Source organism: Ambystoma mexicanum, chromosome 2p, assembly GCF_040938575.1.
Source record: "Ambystoma mexicanum isolate Mex_15411 chromosome 2p, UKY_AmexF1_1, whole genome shotgun sequence".
Taxonomy (NCBI): domain Eukaryota; kingdom Metazoa; phylum Chordata; class Amphibia; order Caudata; family Ambystomatidae; genus Ambystoma; species Ambystoma mexicanum.
In genome coordinates this window covers 1,148,286,797-1,148,301,009 of record NC_090923.1, presented here as the reverse complement: position 1 = coordinate 1,148,301,009, position 14,213 = coordinate 1,148,286,797, and the positions used below count along the sequence as shown (strand labels likewise).

The 14,213-nt window shown below is 45.3% G+C and overlaps 1 protein-coding gene across 7 annotated transcripts in view; it reads right to left on the bottom strand.

The window, feature by feature from the left end:
* IQSEC2 (IQ motif and Sec7 domain ArfGEF 2) overlaps positions 1 to 14,213 on the bottom strand; it is a 1,791,459-nt gene that overhangs the window by 338,551 nt on the left and 1,438,695 nt on the right. For all 7 annotated transcript variants that reach the window (XM_069645245.1, XM_069645244.1, XM_069645249.1 and 4 more), the window contains one exon: positions 7,896 to 8,018. In XM_069645245.1, coding sequence (XP_069501346.1) covers positions 7,896 to 8,018 — 123 coding nt within the window. The remainder of the gene's footprint in view (positions 1 to 7,895; positions 8,019 to 14,213) is intronic.

Here is a 14,213-nt window from a genome sequence, read left to right as displayed (position 1 = left end):
CCCTGAAGCACTCCCTTGTGCACCCTCTTCTTAAGAAACCCTCTGCCGACCCTTCCTGCCCTGCTAACTATCGTCCAATCTCCATCACTCCTTTCCTGGGCAAACTCCTGCAAAAGCTGCCCATCTCCCAGCTTAATCTCCACACTTTATAAATCTGATGGTTGTCTCCATGACCATCAGTCTGGCTTCAGAGAAGTCAGAAGCATGGAAACTGCTCTCCTGAACATCCGTGAAGACCTGCCCTCCAACTACAATTCCAACACCCCCTGTGTCCACATCTTACTTGATCTCTCTTTTGCCTTTGACGCGGTCAACCATGCCATCCTGCTCATGCGTCTCCGTGATAACCTGGGTATCACCGATCAGGCCTTGGCTTGGCTGACCTCCTTCCTCTCCGATCGACCCGAGGTCTAACTTGGGTCCTTCCTCTCCTCTATCTCCATCTCTACCTGTGGTGTTCCCCAGGGGTCTAACCTCTCTCCCTGGCTGTTCAACCAATACCTGGCACTTCTTGCCCACCACATTGCTGCTCTCTGCCCCAACTTTCAGTGCTATGCGGAGGACACTCAACTCATTTTCAGGCTCCCTTCTGCCACCACTTCTCCTTCTCTCATCTCTGACTGTCTGTCCGCCATCCAGGAGTGGTGTGCCACCAATGATCTCTGCCTTAATGCCAGTAAGACTGAGATTCTCCTCATCGGCACACCTGCTCTCTCCTTTCCCGTCACTCTGTGGTCGGCCTCTCTTGGCCGTCTTCCTGCTCCCACCTGTGGGGCTAAAAAGCTTCGGGTCATCTTCGACTCTACACTTCCCTTCTCCCCTAACATCTCTGACATCTCTAAGAAGTCACACTACCAGCTGGACCTCCTCAGAGGTATTCTTCCCTTCCTCTCCTTACCCCAGAAGCTCACTGTCTCCAGAGTTCTGGTTCTCTCTAGGCTGGACTACTGCAACAGCCTCTTTCTAAATCTGCTTGCCTCTACTCTCCACCCTCTGCAACTTATCCAAAACAGGACTGCGAGACTTGTCCTTGGCCTCAAGCCCAGGGATCGTATCTCTCCAGAACTGAAATCTCTGCATTGGCTCCCAGTGGTGGCGAGGATTAAGTTCAAAACCCTTTGCATTGTCCACAAGGCCTTCTGGGGCCTGGGACCTCAATACCTTCAACTCTCACTTCCTAAATATCTTCCTTCTCAAGCTCTTCGCTCATCCGCCTCCAACTCCCTCAGGGTTAGTCGCTTCTCCAAGCAGTGAGTTGGTGGTAGATCTCTTTCTTCGGCTGGGGCCTCCCTTTGGAATAGCCTCCCTGCCTCTGTGAAACTTGAGGACAACCATCTCTGGTTCTGGAAGCACCTCAAGACCTTACTCTTTGCTTCTGCTTTCTCTCTTCCTCTCCCCTGCTGATCTCCTGGCTGAATCTGTAATTGCACTGGTTACCTGGCTAACCTATGATCTCGGGTCCAGGTCCCCTCCCTGCCAGTTGCACACCTGCACTGCCCCCTGGTTAACCTTTGCACTCAGGGACTGTTTCTGCATCCCTACAGCCCCTACTAGCACTTGACACCAGATGTCTGCACTTACCCTTGCACTGGCCTCCAGCTGGCCGCACTTTTATTTATTGTCTTTATTTATTGTCTTCATTTACTTACTGTTATCCTATGTACTACACTGCCCCCTCCCCTCTGCACTTTTCCGCCTCCTCTGCACTTGCGCAATCTCAATGTCACCAGGCCTAGTAGGATCGTTGTCTGTCTTCCCCCTTTCCCCTCCCTTGCCTCGTTGCGCCTTGAAACACTTGTGTATAAGCGCGTTATGAATGTCATATCATAACAGGGTGCGCCAGTAATACTAACCCTAGTGTGACGTTAACTGTACCCATGGTGCTTCACGTGTCGAGGTCCTTCGGATTGTTTTGTTTCTGACAAGAAGTAGCATGGAGTGTAGCGTGAATACAGATGTAATAAAGCAGATACGAGTGGATAAAGCCAGAAAACATCTAAGCACCTTATAGTCCACACGGGAGGAAGGGTGGGCGCATTGGAATCTATGCAGATACAAGCATTAGAAATACGATTACATAGAGTAATGTATCCGTTCTGAGGCTTGTGGATCTGCTTAGATCACATGCTATGCATAGATCAGCGAGCAGTGTGTTGAGAAGGTGGTGGGTTATGAGACGGTACAGCGGCAAATAGATGTTTTAGCACTGCTTGTCCCACTTGTGAATCTGCTTTAGAATGTGTGTCAATGCAGTAGTGCGGAGTAAAAGTTTGTATGGAGCTCCATGTTGCTGCTTTGCAAATGGCGTACAGTGGGACGTTTGCAATAAATGCCAGAGTAGCTCCTGTACCCCTAGTAGAGTGAGCTCTTGGTGTGAAAGGCAGGGTCTCATTTGATAGAGAGTAGCAGAGTTGTATTCATTACACTATCCACCTGGAGATGGCGTTTTTTGAAACGTGATCACTTTCCCTGCCAGGTTCCATGGAGACAAACAGTTGGTCTGTTTTTCGCAGTGGTTTTGTTTTGTTTACATAGAAAAGAACCGCCCTTCTTACATCTATTCTATGGAGTTTTTTCTCAGCTGAGTTTGACAGGCTTTGAAAGAAAGCTGGTAGTTCAATGGCCTGGTTGACATGGAACTTAGATATGAACTTGGGTGAAAATCTAGGATGTGTTCTTAGTACCAACTTGTCTTTTTGGATAACAAGGAAAGGGTCTTGCACTGACAAAGCTTGTAGTTCACTAATGCTTCTTATGGAGGTGATAGTCACCAGAAAACCTGTTTTATATGTAAGGTGTTTAAGGCTGGAAATGTGCATAGTCTCAAAGGGGGGGTCCTATGAGCTTTGCAAGTACCACATTTGGGGCCCACACTGGAGGCGGGTTTGAAATGGCAGTGTAAAGTAGTTTTACTCCTTCCATTAATGCCTTAATGATAGGGATTTTCCACCAGGACATCTTGCTTTGAGAAGTGGTATATGCAGATAGTGCCGCTAAGTGAACCTTGATGGAGTTAAATACTAGCCCAGAGTCTACTAAGTGGAGCATGTAATGAAGAATATGTGACGGGGTACATTCGATTGGGTCTCCATTTTTTCACTGGCACCATATTACAAATCTTTTCCATTTGTTAAAATAACAGTGTCTGGTGTTTGGTTTCCGTGCCTCCTTGAGGATTTCCATACACCTTTGAGGTAGTTTTAAATGGGAAAATTCTATGACCTCCGGAGCCAAGCTGCCAGGTTCATAGACTGAGGGTGAGGGGGAAGTTTGTCTCCCCGTGCTGTGTGAGCAAGTTGTAGGGGCACGGGAGGTTGACTTAATCGCATATCGCCAGTTTGCGCCGATGCGGAAACCAAGGTTGTCTCGCCCACATAGGAGCAACTAGGATTAGTGTCACTTGTTCCTGGTGCATTTTGTTCACCAACCTGCTCCTTAGCGGTGTTGGGGGAAAATTGTAAGCAAATTGCCTTGACCAGTTCATCCACAGGGCGTTCCCCTTGGATCCATATTGGGGAAATCTGGAGGCAAAGTCTGGGCATTGCGTGTTTTGGCTTGTGGTGAACGAGTCTAAAGGGCGGTAACACCAGAGGGAGAAGATATCGTTTAAAATGTTTTTGTCGAGCTGCCACTCGTGCTCTTCGGGTAGAAGATCTCTGCTTAATGAGTCTGCCAGAGAATTGAGTTCCACTGGAACATATTGAGACGTTAGGAACATGCCCCGCTTGAGTGCCCACTTCCAAATTCTTCATGCTACCCTGGACAGACTTGGAGAGTGTGTGCCCCCCTGCTTGTGTATGTAAAACATGGCAGTGGTGCTGTCCTTGAGGACTTGTACTGTCTGACCTGACAGGTGCACTTGGAAAGCTTGCAGGGCTTTGAGCACTGCTAGCAGTTCCAACAGGTTTATGTGATTTTGGGCTGTGATCTGAGTCCACAGGCCATGCGTTGTGTGGTGAAGGTAATGGGCTCCCCATCCAGTTAAACAACCACTAGATCATGCAACTGACTGGTTGCCTGAGACCACTGTTTCGCTAACCACTCTTGCATTGGGCGAATGCGCATCCGCGCGTGTGGAACCAGGTAAATGCATGAAGCCATCATCCCGAGCAAGCGCATTGCTTTGCGTACGGTTATTTGGCGTCTGGCTAGATACTGAGGTATTTGCAGCAGTATGTTTTGCATTCTTTCGTTTAACGGTAAGACTAGACCCTCTTCTGTCTTTATGACAGCTCCTAAGAACTGTTTTGTCTTGCTTTGAACAAGACTTGATTTTTTCCTGTTGATTCAGAATCCCAATTGGAACAAGAGATTGATTGTTCTCTGGGTATTTTGCTTGCAAATTTGGGGGATTCCTTTGTTATCAGCCAGTTGTCCAGATAAGGGTACACTGGGATTGATTCTCTACGTAGATGTGCTGCCACTACCGCTAGTACCTTGGTGAATACCCTTAGAGCGGAGGCTATTCTGAAGAGTAGAACCTTGAATTTGTAGTGTTTTTTCACTATTTTGAAGCACAAGAAGCTTCTGTGCGCTGGGAACATTGAAATATGAAAGTATGCATATATCATATCCAAGGCTGGCTTCCTGTAGCGTTGTCATGCAGAATTTGTGTGGCTTCACATAGGTGTTTGCAGGCTGCAGGTCTATGATAGGGTGCATTGTTAGGTCTTTTATTGGCACAAGGAAGTACATTGAATAAATAACCTTGTTTACCTGGTTACTCTGAGATCCCGAAAGTCTGCAGATTGAGGCAACGAGAGGTAGCTTGTCGAGGGAGCCAGAGAAGTTCAGAGAAGGGAGTCGGGATGCGTGCCGATCCATTATGAAGTAACTAGGAAGACATGCTTGTTCCCCTGGGCTGAGAAGGTAGTCCAAGAGTGCTTGAGGGGCCACTGCCGAGGCCCTGACCTCAGAGGAAAAAGGCATTTGAACAGAATCCAGCTGAAAGCCAAGAGCACAACCGGTGCGTTTCAGATAATGGGAAATCCTGTTTGTGAAAGGCGCGAGTGAATAAAATGCAGCAGAATAATTGCACGTGAGGAAATCTCTGAATAATGCTAATGAATGGATAATGATGAAATGGGAAGTTAAGGGATACTAAGTACCAGAGTGGTTGCGTATCAAAGAGGTACATTCTCGAAAGTCTCTGTCTGAAGAAAGGAAGCGTTCTACAAAAAGGGGAGCTGCGCAAGATGGCGAATTGTGAGCAAAATAGCATGTAACAAAAGGGCAGCTATGCGAGAGATGAAGTATAAGCATAATCCCCACGAAAGATGGTTAAAAATGAAAATAAGCAAACTGCTAACATTGAATACCGAACTGAATGAAAATGAGCAAACTGCCAATATTGAATACCAAACTGATATTGAATACCGAACTAAATGAAACCGCAAGCTGCTAATATTGAATATTGAACAGAATGAAACAGCGAGACTGCTAACCTTGAATACTGAATTTCTTATTGAAAATTGAACTGCACAAAGAGAACTTAAGATTCCTGGTTGCATGACCTGTAATGGGTGGATTGTGCAGTCCAACAACTGTGCCAAGACCAGAGAACTCCTATATGTTGAATAATTAACTACTGGAAGAGAATTCAAGATTTCTGGTTGCGTGACCTGTAATGGATGGACCGTGCAGTCTAACAACTACGCCAAGACCAGATAACCCCTATATGCTAACAAGGAAACCTGCTATTGTGTCAAAAGGAAAACTACCATTGGTGCATATAAGACTTGGGGAAGGGAACCCTGAGCTGTGAAGAATTGTTCAAACTCAGTTTAAAGATAAAGCTTCAAGATACTTCTTTGTGTAACAACTTTTGGTTATGAACTTGGGGAAGGGAATCCTGATACTTGATGCTTTGGAACTATATTGAATTTGGGGAAGGGCATGCTGACATCTACAAAGGTGTTGAACATAATGACTTTAAATCCAAAAGAAGGTAACCTGAACATTGTGCTGAACTTGTTGACATTGGGGAAATGAAGCTGAAGAGTAAGCCTGGGCTGGAAATTGCTCGGAACTTTATTTTTGGAACACCATTTAGTTATGGTTGAGATCCCCACACATTGTTTGGTCTTAGTTGTGAGGGTAAGCATAGGTTATGGACACAGACAGACTTTTCAGTTGAACTTACTGACACAGAATATCCTTCATTTCTTTAGGTAGGGACGTCACACCTTAGCATAGGGCAAGTTAGGCTTTATACCATCCTGACATTTTCGTTAATAAAAGCCTATTGTTACATATTGAATCTGTTGTCTGTGTCTGCTTCCATAAGCTCCATTTGTGTAATAGTTTTTCCGATTTTTGCACTTGGGTGGACCGGTTTGATAACTGTTACTAAATTTCATTCCTCCAAAGTGGATAATGTGTCTCAAACAGATGTGCAACCCGTTTAAACCGCACATTATCATCTGGTAAAAACAGAAAATTCATGTCAAACAGTTGTACAATCTGAGAGGGTGGATGAGTCCTCGCAAACTGTACAGAATGTGATTGACCCGTGGGTATCTGGAGGTATGGTAACTCAACTACTGTAAAATCCCTGCCAGTTGTTGGCATAGGTGGGCTAATACAGGAGCCTACTTTTAAATCTGTCGTTTCAGAACGCATATCGTTACCAATACCTGTCAATCCACCTCAAGTGGCGAATGTAAAAATCAAGCAATCTCCTCTCCAAAGACTGCGTATGGGAAAGTCCTTAATTCCAACAATAAAGGATAAAACCACAAGAGCTTTTGTTATGGATCAAAGGAATTTTATTTGCACAAACGACGTTGAGAATGCCGAAAGTAAAGAACCTAGAGAAGTCTTACGTAACAAAGTGCTGGCATGGCTTCGCCAGAGAACAGGGCCGGGAGTGGTCAGATCGTCTGATTTGAAGATCCTACGTAGGATTGAGCTGAATGAATGGTGTGCTCAATCGAATAGGGACTGTGTCCTGGTGGGTTGTGGGTCCAGTAACCTACCTCTTTATTTAAGTATGTGCCAATATCTTCCGAAGGGTTCTTTGAACTTGAGTTTGATACTTGATTACCGTGACCTATTTTTGTGATCTCTTGTTTTTGTTGTTTGTTTTGTTTTAGCGCCTCTATGCCCCTGTTCTTTTTGTATCGTGCTTTATAAATAAATAAATACATTTAAAAAATGATGCCGACCTCACAACGTGTGGAATCATAATTGTGTGGTCAAATGTTTTGATTGCGACTCAGTTCAGTGAAATGCACGGGTGTTTACTTGTAACTGCCGTTTTTACCTCAACAGTCAAAGCAGAGTAAATATTGAAATTCGCGTTAATAAGAGACAAAAAAATACAATTGGAAATTGAACTCAAACGCTAACATGGTAGGCATGCAGAGTAAATAAGAACAAATTACATTTATTCATCAAAAACTGATCACTTGGGGAAATAATGTGTTGCAATGCAGCCAATTGGAAACCGCAGAGCCAGTAAAACGTGTAAGAAAAAAGAAACCCTTTAAAAAGTCATGGAAAACAAGAAAAAATACCAGAAAAATCCCAAGTAAAAACAGGGGTAAATGGCCTTGAGGCCTACCCAACTCCAGCAACAAAAAAGAATTGAAGCGGCAGCTCTGCAGTGGTGCCCTCTGGAGTTGCAATCCCAAATATCAGGCTTCTACTCTTCAAAGGGTGTTTAAAGTTTCTGTGAAAAGTGAGAATCTACACGTATTCGGGACGTTTTTATGCAAGGTTGTGAATAATGAGACCTACATTCAGCTGCATAACTCCTGCTTTAATTGTTGGGATGGGGGAACTTTATCTGGCAGGAGGGCCATGTGTTAAGCTGGTTTGCTTTATTATGATAAGAAATGGGTATCACTGAGTGGTACAGAACACAGGCCAACAAGGGAACTTTAATGCCTCACCTGAAAGCTTCAATGAGTCTCTCCACTTTCTGAGCCTCACCCTGCACCCGGATATGTGCCTGGAATTTCCGCAGAGCATCGTCCAAATCCATGTTGGAAAAATCCATTTCATCCACAACGCAGCTGGAAATGTAGAGGAAATTAACACATTAAGCATCTATTGCTTGGAATGATAGCGGTCACTTTGCATGCTTCACATTCTGAACTAAAGAAAGATGCAGAAATAGTTAAACAAGGTTTATCTAAACGTCCTCTGAGGACAGTCTAGTATCAATGTATATACATTATTATTATTATTATTTTTTTTTATTCCTTTATTTTCAAGATTTTCAAATAATCAAAAAATACATCACCAAAAGTTCAATAGAGTATAAAAACATAACACTCTACATTAAATAGGTAAGGAAATAAAAGTAATCCGAAGCATGTATAAATACTGAAACATCAGACATTTCAAAACCAATTACTAACCTTTCTTGAAATAAAATACCTAAACAAATTCTTACATTTTGAAAATTCCAACACAGAACAACACAAAAGACATACAGACATCTCACAGACTCACACAAAACATTATCTTTGTCTTTTAACATACTAATTTCGTCCCAAATGTAGCCAAAGAGTACGAATGCTGTTTCAGAAAAAGTGTGTCTTGATTACTGGAAAGCTTAAGCGAATATCAATACAGTGCTTTGTCCCCACTAGAGCCACTGGAAAGAATACCTTGATTTACACCTGGTTATTCACTGCACTGATGCCAAAGGGAGGGAATCCATATGGGGCAACGCCCAGCAGCACACCTGCCAGTGTAACAGGGCTGCTCTCTGTCTCTCAGGCAACAGCTAAAAGGGGAGGAAGTGCGAGGGAAGGGGAGGGGGGAGAAGGGCAGTGATTTGTTGTGATTGTTGGGGAAGACATAGAAAGGTGTTGGGTGAGGTTGGCAGGAGGCAAGTATTGTTAGCGTGGAAAGACAAGATAGTTGCAGGAAGCCTGGTATTTTTTAAACATAGTTTCTAAATGTGTCTTTGGATCCACCCGGGTCTCCCCCTCTTGCTCCATGGGGACAGCTCAGGGGTAGCAAGAGATCTATGGAGCGAGGGAGGAATACACACCATACAATCATACGGGCAAATACCAACATGGGCCTACTTCCTAACTCCAGATTCCGTTTAACATAGCAGGCAACACAAAATGTGCTCTTCCTGTCCACCTGGAACTGGTCAATTGAAAAACACCTGTGTTGTCAATACCTACCCACCTATAATGCTATATCTTTTAAATCAAACGTATTTGATTGATTTTCATTTGTATGGCAGAAAAGGAAATGCTACAAAAACCTCTTGTTTGTCATATAGCTGAAATAAAGACCTACTAAGTGTTCAGGTTTAATTCCAAAACTTTAAACCCCTCTTCCCGACCACATCATCAGATATTCCAAGGTGCACATACAATAAAATCTGTATCGGATACATACCAAAAAGGCTCCAATGATAAGCTTAAAATCGTGTCAAGCCACTAGCAATTGGGATATCAACACAGGCTCCCACGTCAACCATCACCCAGCTTTATCAACTCACACAAGTTCTTACACCCATTTAAGCTTGATATACATAAAATCATTAAATCACTAGTAATGCAAGTGCTCTCAGGTGCATCTGACAAGTCTGTTCGCTGTTTTTACTTGCCAGATGAGGAATCAATAAACACTGTTTCTTATGGGTACAGTCGTTTCATTAATATTGGCAGTTAGATTCTCAAGTGCAAGCGTTAACCAAAGTTTTTGCTACAATAAATGTACATGTTCAATCTTCTGCCACATTGCTGCACGTGCCAGCTTTACCACTAAGAGCACAGTGGTGACTAACCTTCCCTACCTCAGAGACAACACCCAAGGTCGGCTCCAGAAAGGTCATACCGAAGGGTAATGCCACTATACGCGATACAGTGTACCTTTCATTCCATCCACTCTCCAACACTGATCTGTATTTTCTGGGAAGATCTTGGATAATCTTTGTGGCATCCAAAAACACCAAAAAAAGCAATTTGGATTACAATTCCCGATACTGAACAGATGTGGAAGAGTACTTAGTGTGGGCCCTCGTATTGCCGGAGAGTGGGTTGCTCAGGTCTTTCGACAGTCTTACATTATATAATCCTATTTTATCTGCGGGTTGGCTGCTCTTATTTGTTTGTAAATGCTGGAAACCAAGTCATCTCCCAGTAGGTAGAAGGTGTCTTATCACAGCATTTCTATTATGAGACAAGTGATCTCCATACTCTGGTTCTGTATATCAAAAGCCTTAGTTTAGCTATGTGGGCAATACCAAGTTGGCCCAACTCATGCATCAGTTGGCTCGTGGGTGTGCTAAGAGGGAGTTCCAATATAGTTACTTAAAAAACGTATTTTCAATTATTTCAAACGATGGTAAATCACTTTAAGACCACTATTCCCCTCAGTAAAAGCACACTAACATTTCTTGGGTTTTATGTACCTCAAGAGTTGGACCAAGAGCTTTTCCACCATAAAGTGATGCACAGCTCCCAACAACGCCAGACTGCCAAGGCAGGATCAGATTACTCCTTCACATTACTATTCAAACAAACTCCTAGTTAGAGAAGGTTTGCTACTTGCTGAAGTAGCATACCATTCAAAAACATGAAATATAGGCGGGCATTTAATGTGGCACGACAGATTTAGTTTGGTCAACACTTAAAAAGAATGACACTGTAAGTTTACTATTTTGTCTAAAACAAAAGGTGAAGAAAACTGAACATCTACCTTGGGTTCTGAGCATTATGGGAATGAGTGGGGTCTGCATGCAATAGGAAGAGGCTACCTTTCCAAAATCCTCCAACAAAAGACATGTTTCTTTTTAGCGATGGATAACCATTTACGAGTGTGATATTCTGAAGTGAATTCTCTGGGGAAGATCGTTTACTGGAGAAGCACACTTTACTAAATTGGCCCCCTTCTGTACCACTGTCCTTGTTAAATTCCTTAGAATAGAACTGCGAACCCACTCTTGGCAGACAAACAACTTGTATTTCTATCTATTCTAAGAACTGACTTATAAGAACACATTTACAGATGCCGGAGGCATTCCCCGGAAAGGTGCCTTTGCAAGAGCACAAAGATACGAACAAGTGATGAGTCAGCATATTAGGGTGTGAACAAAGTGGGACATACACCATTGACAACACAAAACAAAGATTATAAGAAACATGTGACTTACAAAAGTAACATTTATGGGGCAAATACTGTACTTAAAAACAAGTACAAAATTGCATTGTGTGCCATTGGAGGGAGTTGTGGAGTCAGGTTGGAACGGTCGGGGAGAAGGCAGGGGGAGATCCCTCTTTTGTAAGTAAGTGAAGTTTAAGAGAATCTTTGAAGATATCCACAGTCGGGCTGGCTTTGATTGCAGCAGGCTCCAATGGAGTGGGGCGAGTAGGGAGAAAGATCATAAGTGGAGGAGGCACTGGTGGGCATGGTGAGCACATAGAAAAAATATCAGCCAAGAACTGAGGAGCAAGACCATGGATTGCTTTATTGAATAGGAGAAGTAACTTGACAGAGCAGCCATTGTGCATAGAGAGTCAACTAGCATGGGGTTGGTAAGTGGAAGTGGGGGAGGAACTGGGTAGTTGTAGAGAGTGTGGGCAGCAATGTTGAAGACTCATCACGACTTGGGCGGTAACCCTTAAAATCAGCGGTAACGCTCTTGGCGCCGATTTTAAGGGTCTGTCGGATCACGACTCCAAACACCGCCGGCGCAATAACAGGCGTCGCAAGGACACCCGGCTGTACAAGCGCCGGCCATAACAGCGCCAGGAACCCTTAGCGCTAAAACATCATCAATCACGAGTCTGGCGTAAGCGCTATTAGCACCAGAAAAGCGGCGGATAATCCGCCGAAAATACCTCCAGCAAAAAGCTGGAGGTAACAGAACACAGGCCACAGCAATAAGGGCCCATGTGGAGGCAATGCAAATCAGAGGCCTACAAAGGACCCACCCATGCACAACACACCCTCCCCAACCCCATCACACCAGCAGGGGCAGGGAGGAGACAGCAATGAGGGCCCAGGTGGAGGCAATGCAAATCAGAGGCCTACAAAGGACCCAACCATGCACAACACACCCTCCCCAACACCATGCTGCCATTTGGAGCCGGGAGCCTTGATGTCGACTTCTACCTGCTGCGCCTGGAGCTACAGAGGACAGTCAACCAGGCCAGGGCCCTGGGAGTGCAGGGGCAGTGGGGATGAGGAGAAGGAGGAGGAGAGTAGCACCAACAAGGCGGCCAGCCATCCCCAGGGTCAGGCCAACATCCTGGGCCCTAACTGATGGTCAGTTGGTGACAGAATATCGGCTGGACAGGGCAACCATCACCCAGTTGCTGGACACAATCCAGGGTGACATATGCAGCTGCATAGCCACCAGCACGGCAGTACCTCCCCTAGTGAAGCTCGTGTCTGTGCTTCAATTTCTTGGGACTGGCAGCTACCAACATACCGTTGCCATGATGCATGGAATGGCCCAGTCCACATTCAGTGCCATGCTGGGATAGGTGCTTGATGCACTGTTGAATCATGTGAACGAACACATTGCATTGCCAGCCACACAGGCACAGGTGCACCAGTTTAAGGGTCAATTCTATGCCATTGCCCAAGTCCCGAATGTAATAGCAGCCCTGGACTGCACACATGTGGCACTTGTACCACCCCAGGCACATGAGGCTGCCTACAGGAACCATAAACAGTACCATTCCCTCAACGTGCAGATGACATGTGGCCCTGACCTCACCTTCAGCCACTGCTGTGCCCGCTACCCAGGATCCACCCACGACTCCATGGTCCTACGCAACAGTACCCTGCCGGCGTACATGGAAAGGCACCGAGGCCAAAACACATGGCTACTGGGTGAGTACAAATGTATACCACAAAGCATGTAAAATCCACAACTGATGGTGCCTGTCACAGAATCCATCATTCCCAATAGTCAGCAGCATCACAGCAGCATACACATTCAAGCACCTTGCACGATGAACCTTGGACATGTCCAACACAGCAGAACACACCCATGCAGGATGTCAGACATGTGGCGGCACAGTGACATATGGAAGTCCCACCACAACAAGGCCTCCTGTGTGAGTAGCACCATGGCTCCCAACACTGACACTGTACAGATATCCCACCCTGGCCATCCGACAGTAATGAAAATCCAATCCATGAGCTGGCACATCCACGAATGCTCCACACATAAGTAGGCCGATTAATGACAATGCACATCCCACAAACAATGTCCCCAAAATGGCCATGGAAATGCATGGATAACAGTACAGAATAGTGAAGAGCACAAATGCAACTGTAGCCAAATGGATTTGCAATGACACATGAGGCAGCCACTTCGGTCAAGCAGAAGTAGATGGAAGGGCCCCCTCTTCCTGCGACAAGTGAATGAGTACTGTTACATACAGAAACATAGGTGTACCGAGTGGAGAGTAACCCATTGATTCAATCTTGCCCGTAGGACAGCACACTCAACAATGTTATAGGCCAAATGACAAATATGGCAAAATCACACTGATGACAGGGCTCTGTACACCCACTCGACTTACCTTGTCCCCATACCGGCTTTCTATCCCCTGCAGGTGATTCGGGATATCCCCAGTACACATGGCTCATGACCCCTGTGCGTCACCCACACACGGCGGCGGAGCGGGCATACAACCTTGGCCATGCCTGTACACGGATCTGCGTTGAGAGGGCATTTGGCCTGCTGAAGGCACGCTTCCGTTGCCTCGACCGCACGGGAGGTGCAATGATGTATGCACCGGAAAAAGTTGGAAAAATTGTACTGACATGTGCCATGCTGTACAACATCTGTTGTCGCAGAAATGTGCCACTGCCCCCAGATGCTCATGTGCAGCCACCTGAGGATGGTGGTGAGGGCGATTAAGTGCCAGAATGTGTTGCACATGCAGAAAGGGTTGGGCTGAGGGAAGGGAGGTTGGCCAGACAGGGATTGAATGATGGATTCTTTTAGAAATGGGTAATAGGTAAATTGTACATATGTCACTTCAACATTAAATTGCATTTGTAACAATCACTACTGTCCATGCATTGTGATTTTTTTTACGCGATTTATTTCACGTCCAACAATCCCCCCCCCAGTGAACACCCAACAATCCCCCCTCCCCCCAGTGTACAACCCCAAACTGTACAGTTGCCTCATCAGGACAGCAACAATGATGCCATGCACCACTAGGATGGGCGCGGGCGCTTCCCTCTCCCAGGACCCTCCGGTGTGCGTGCCC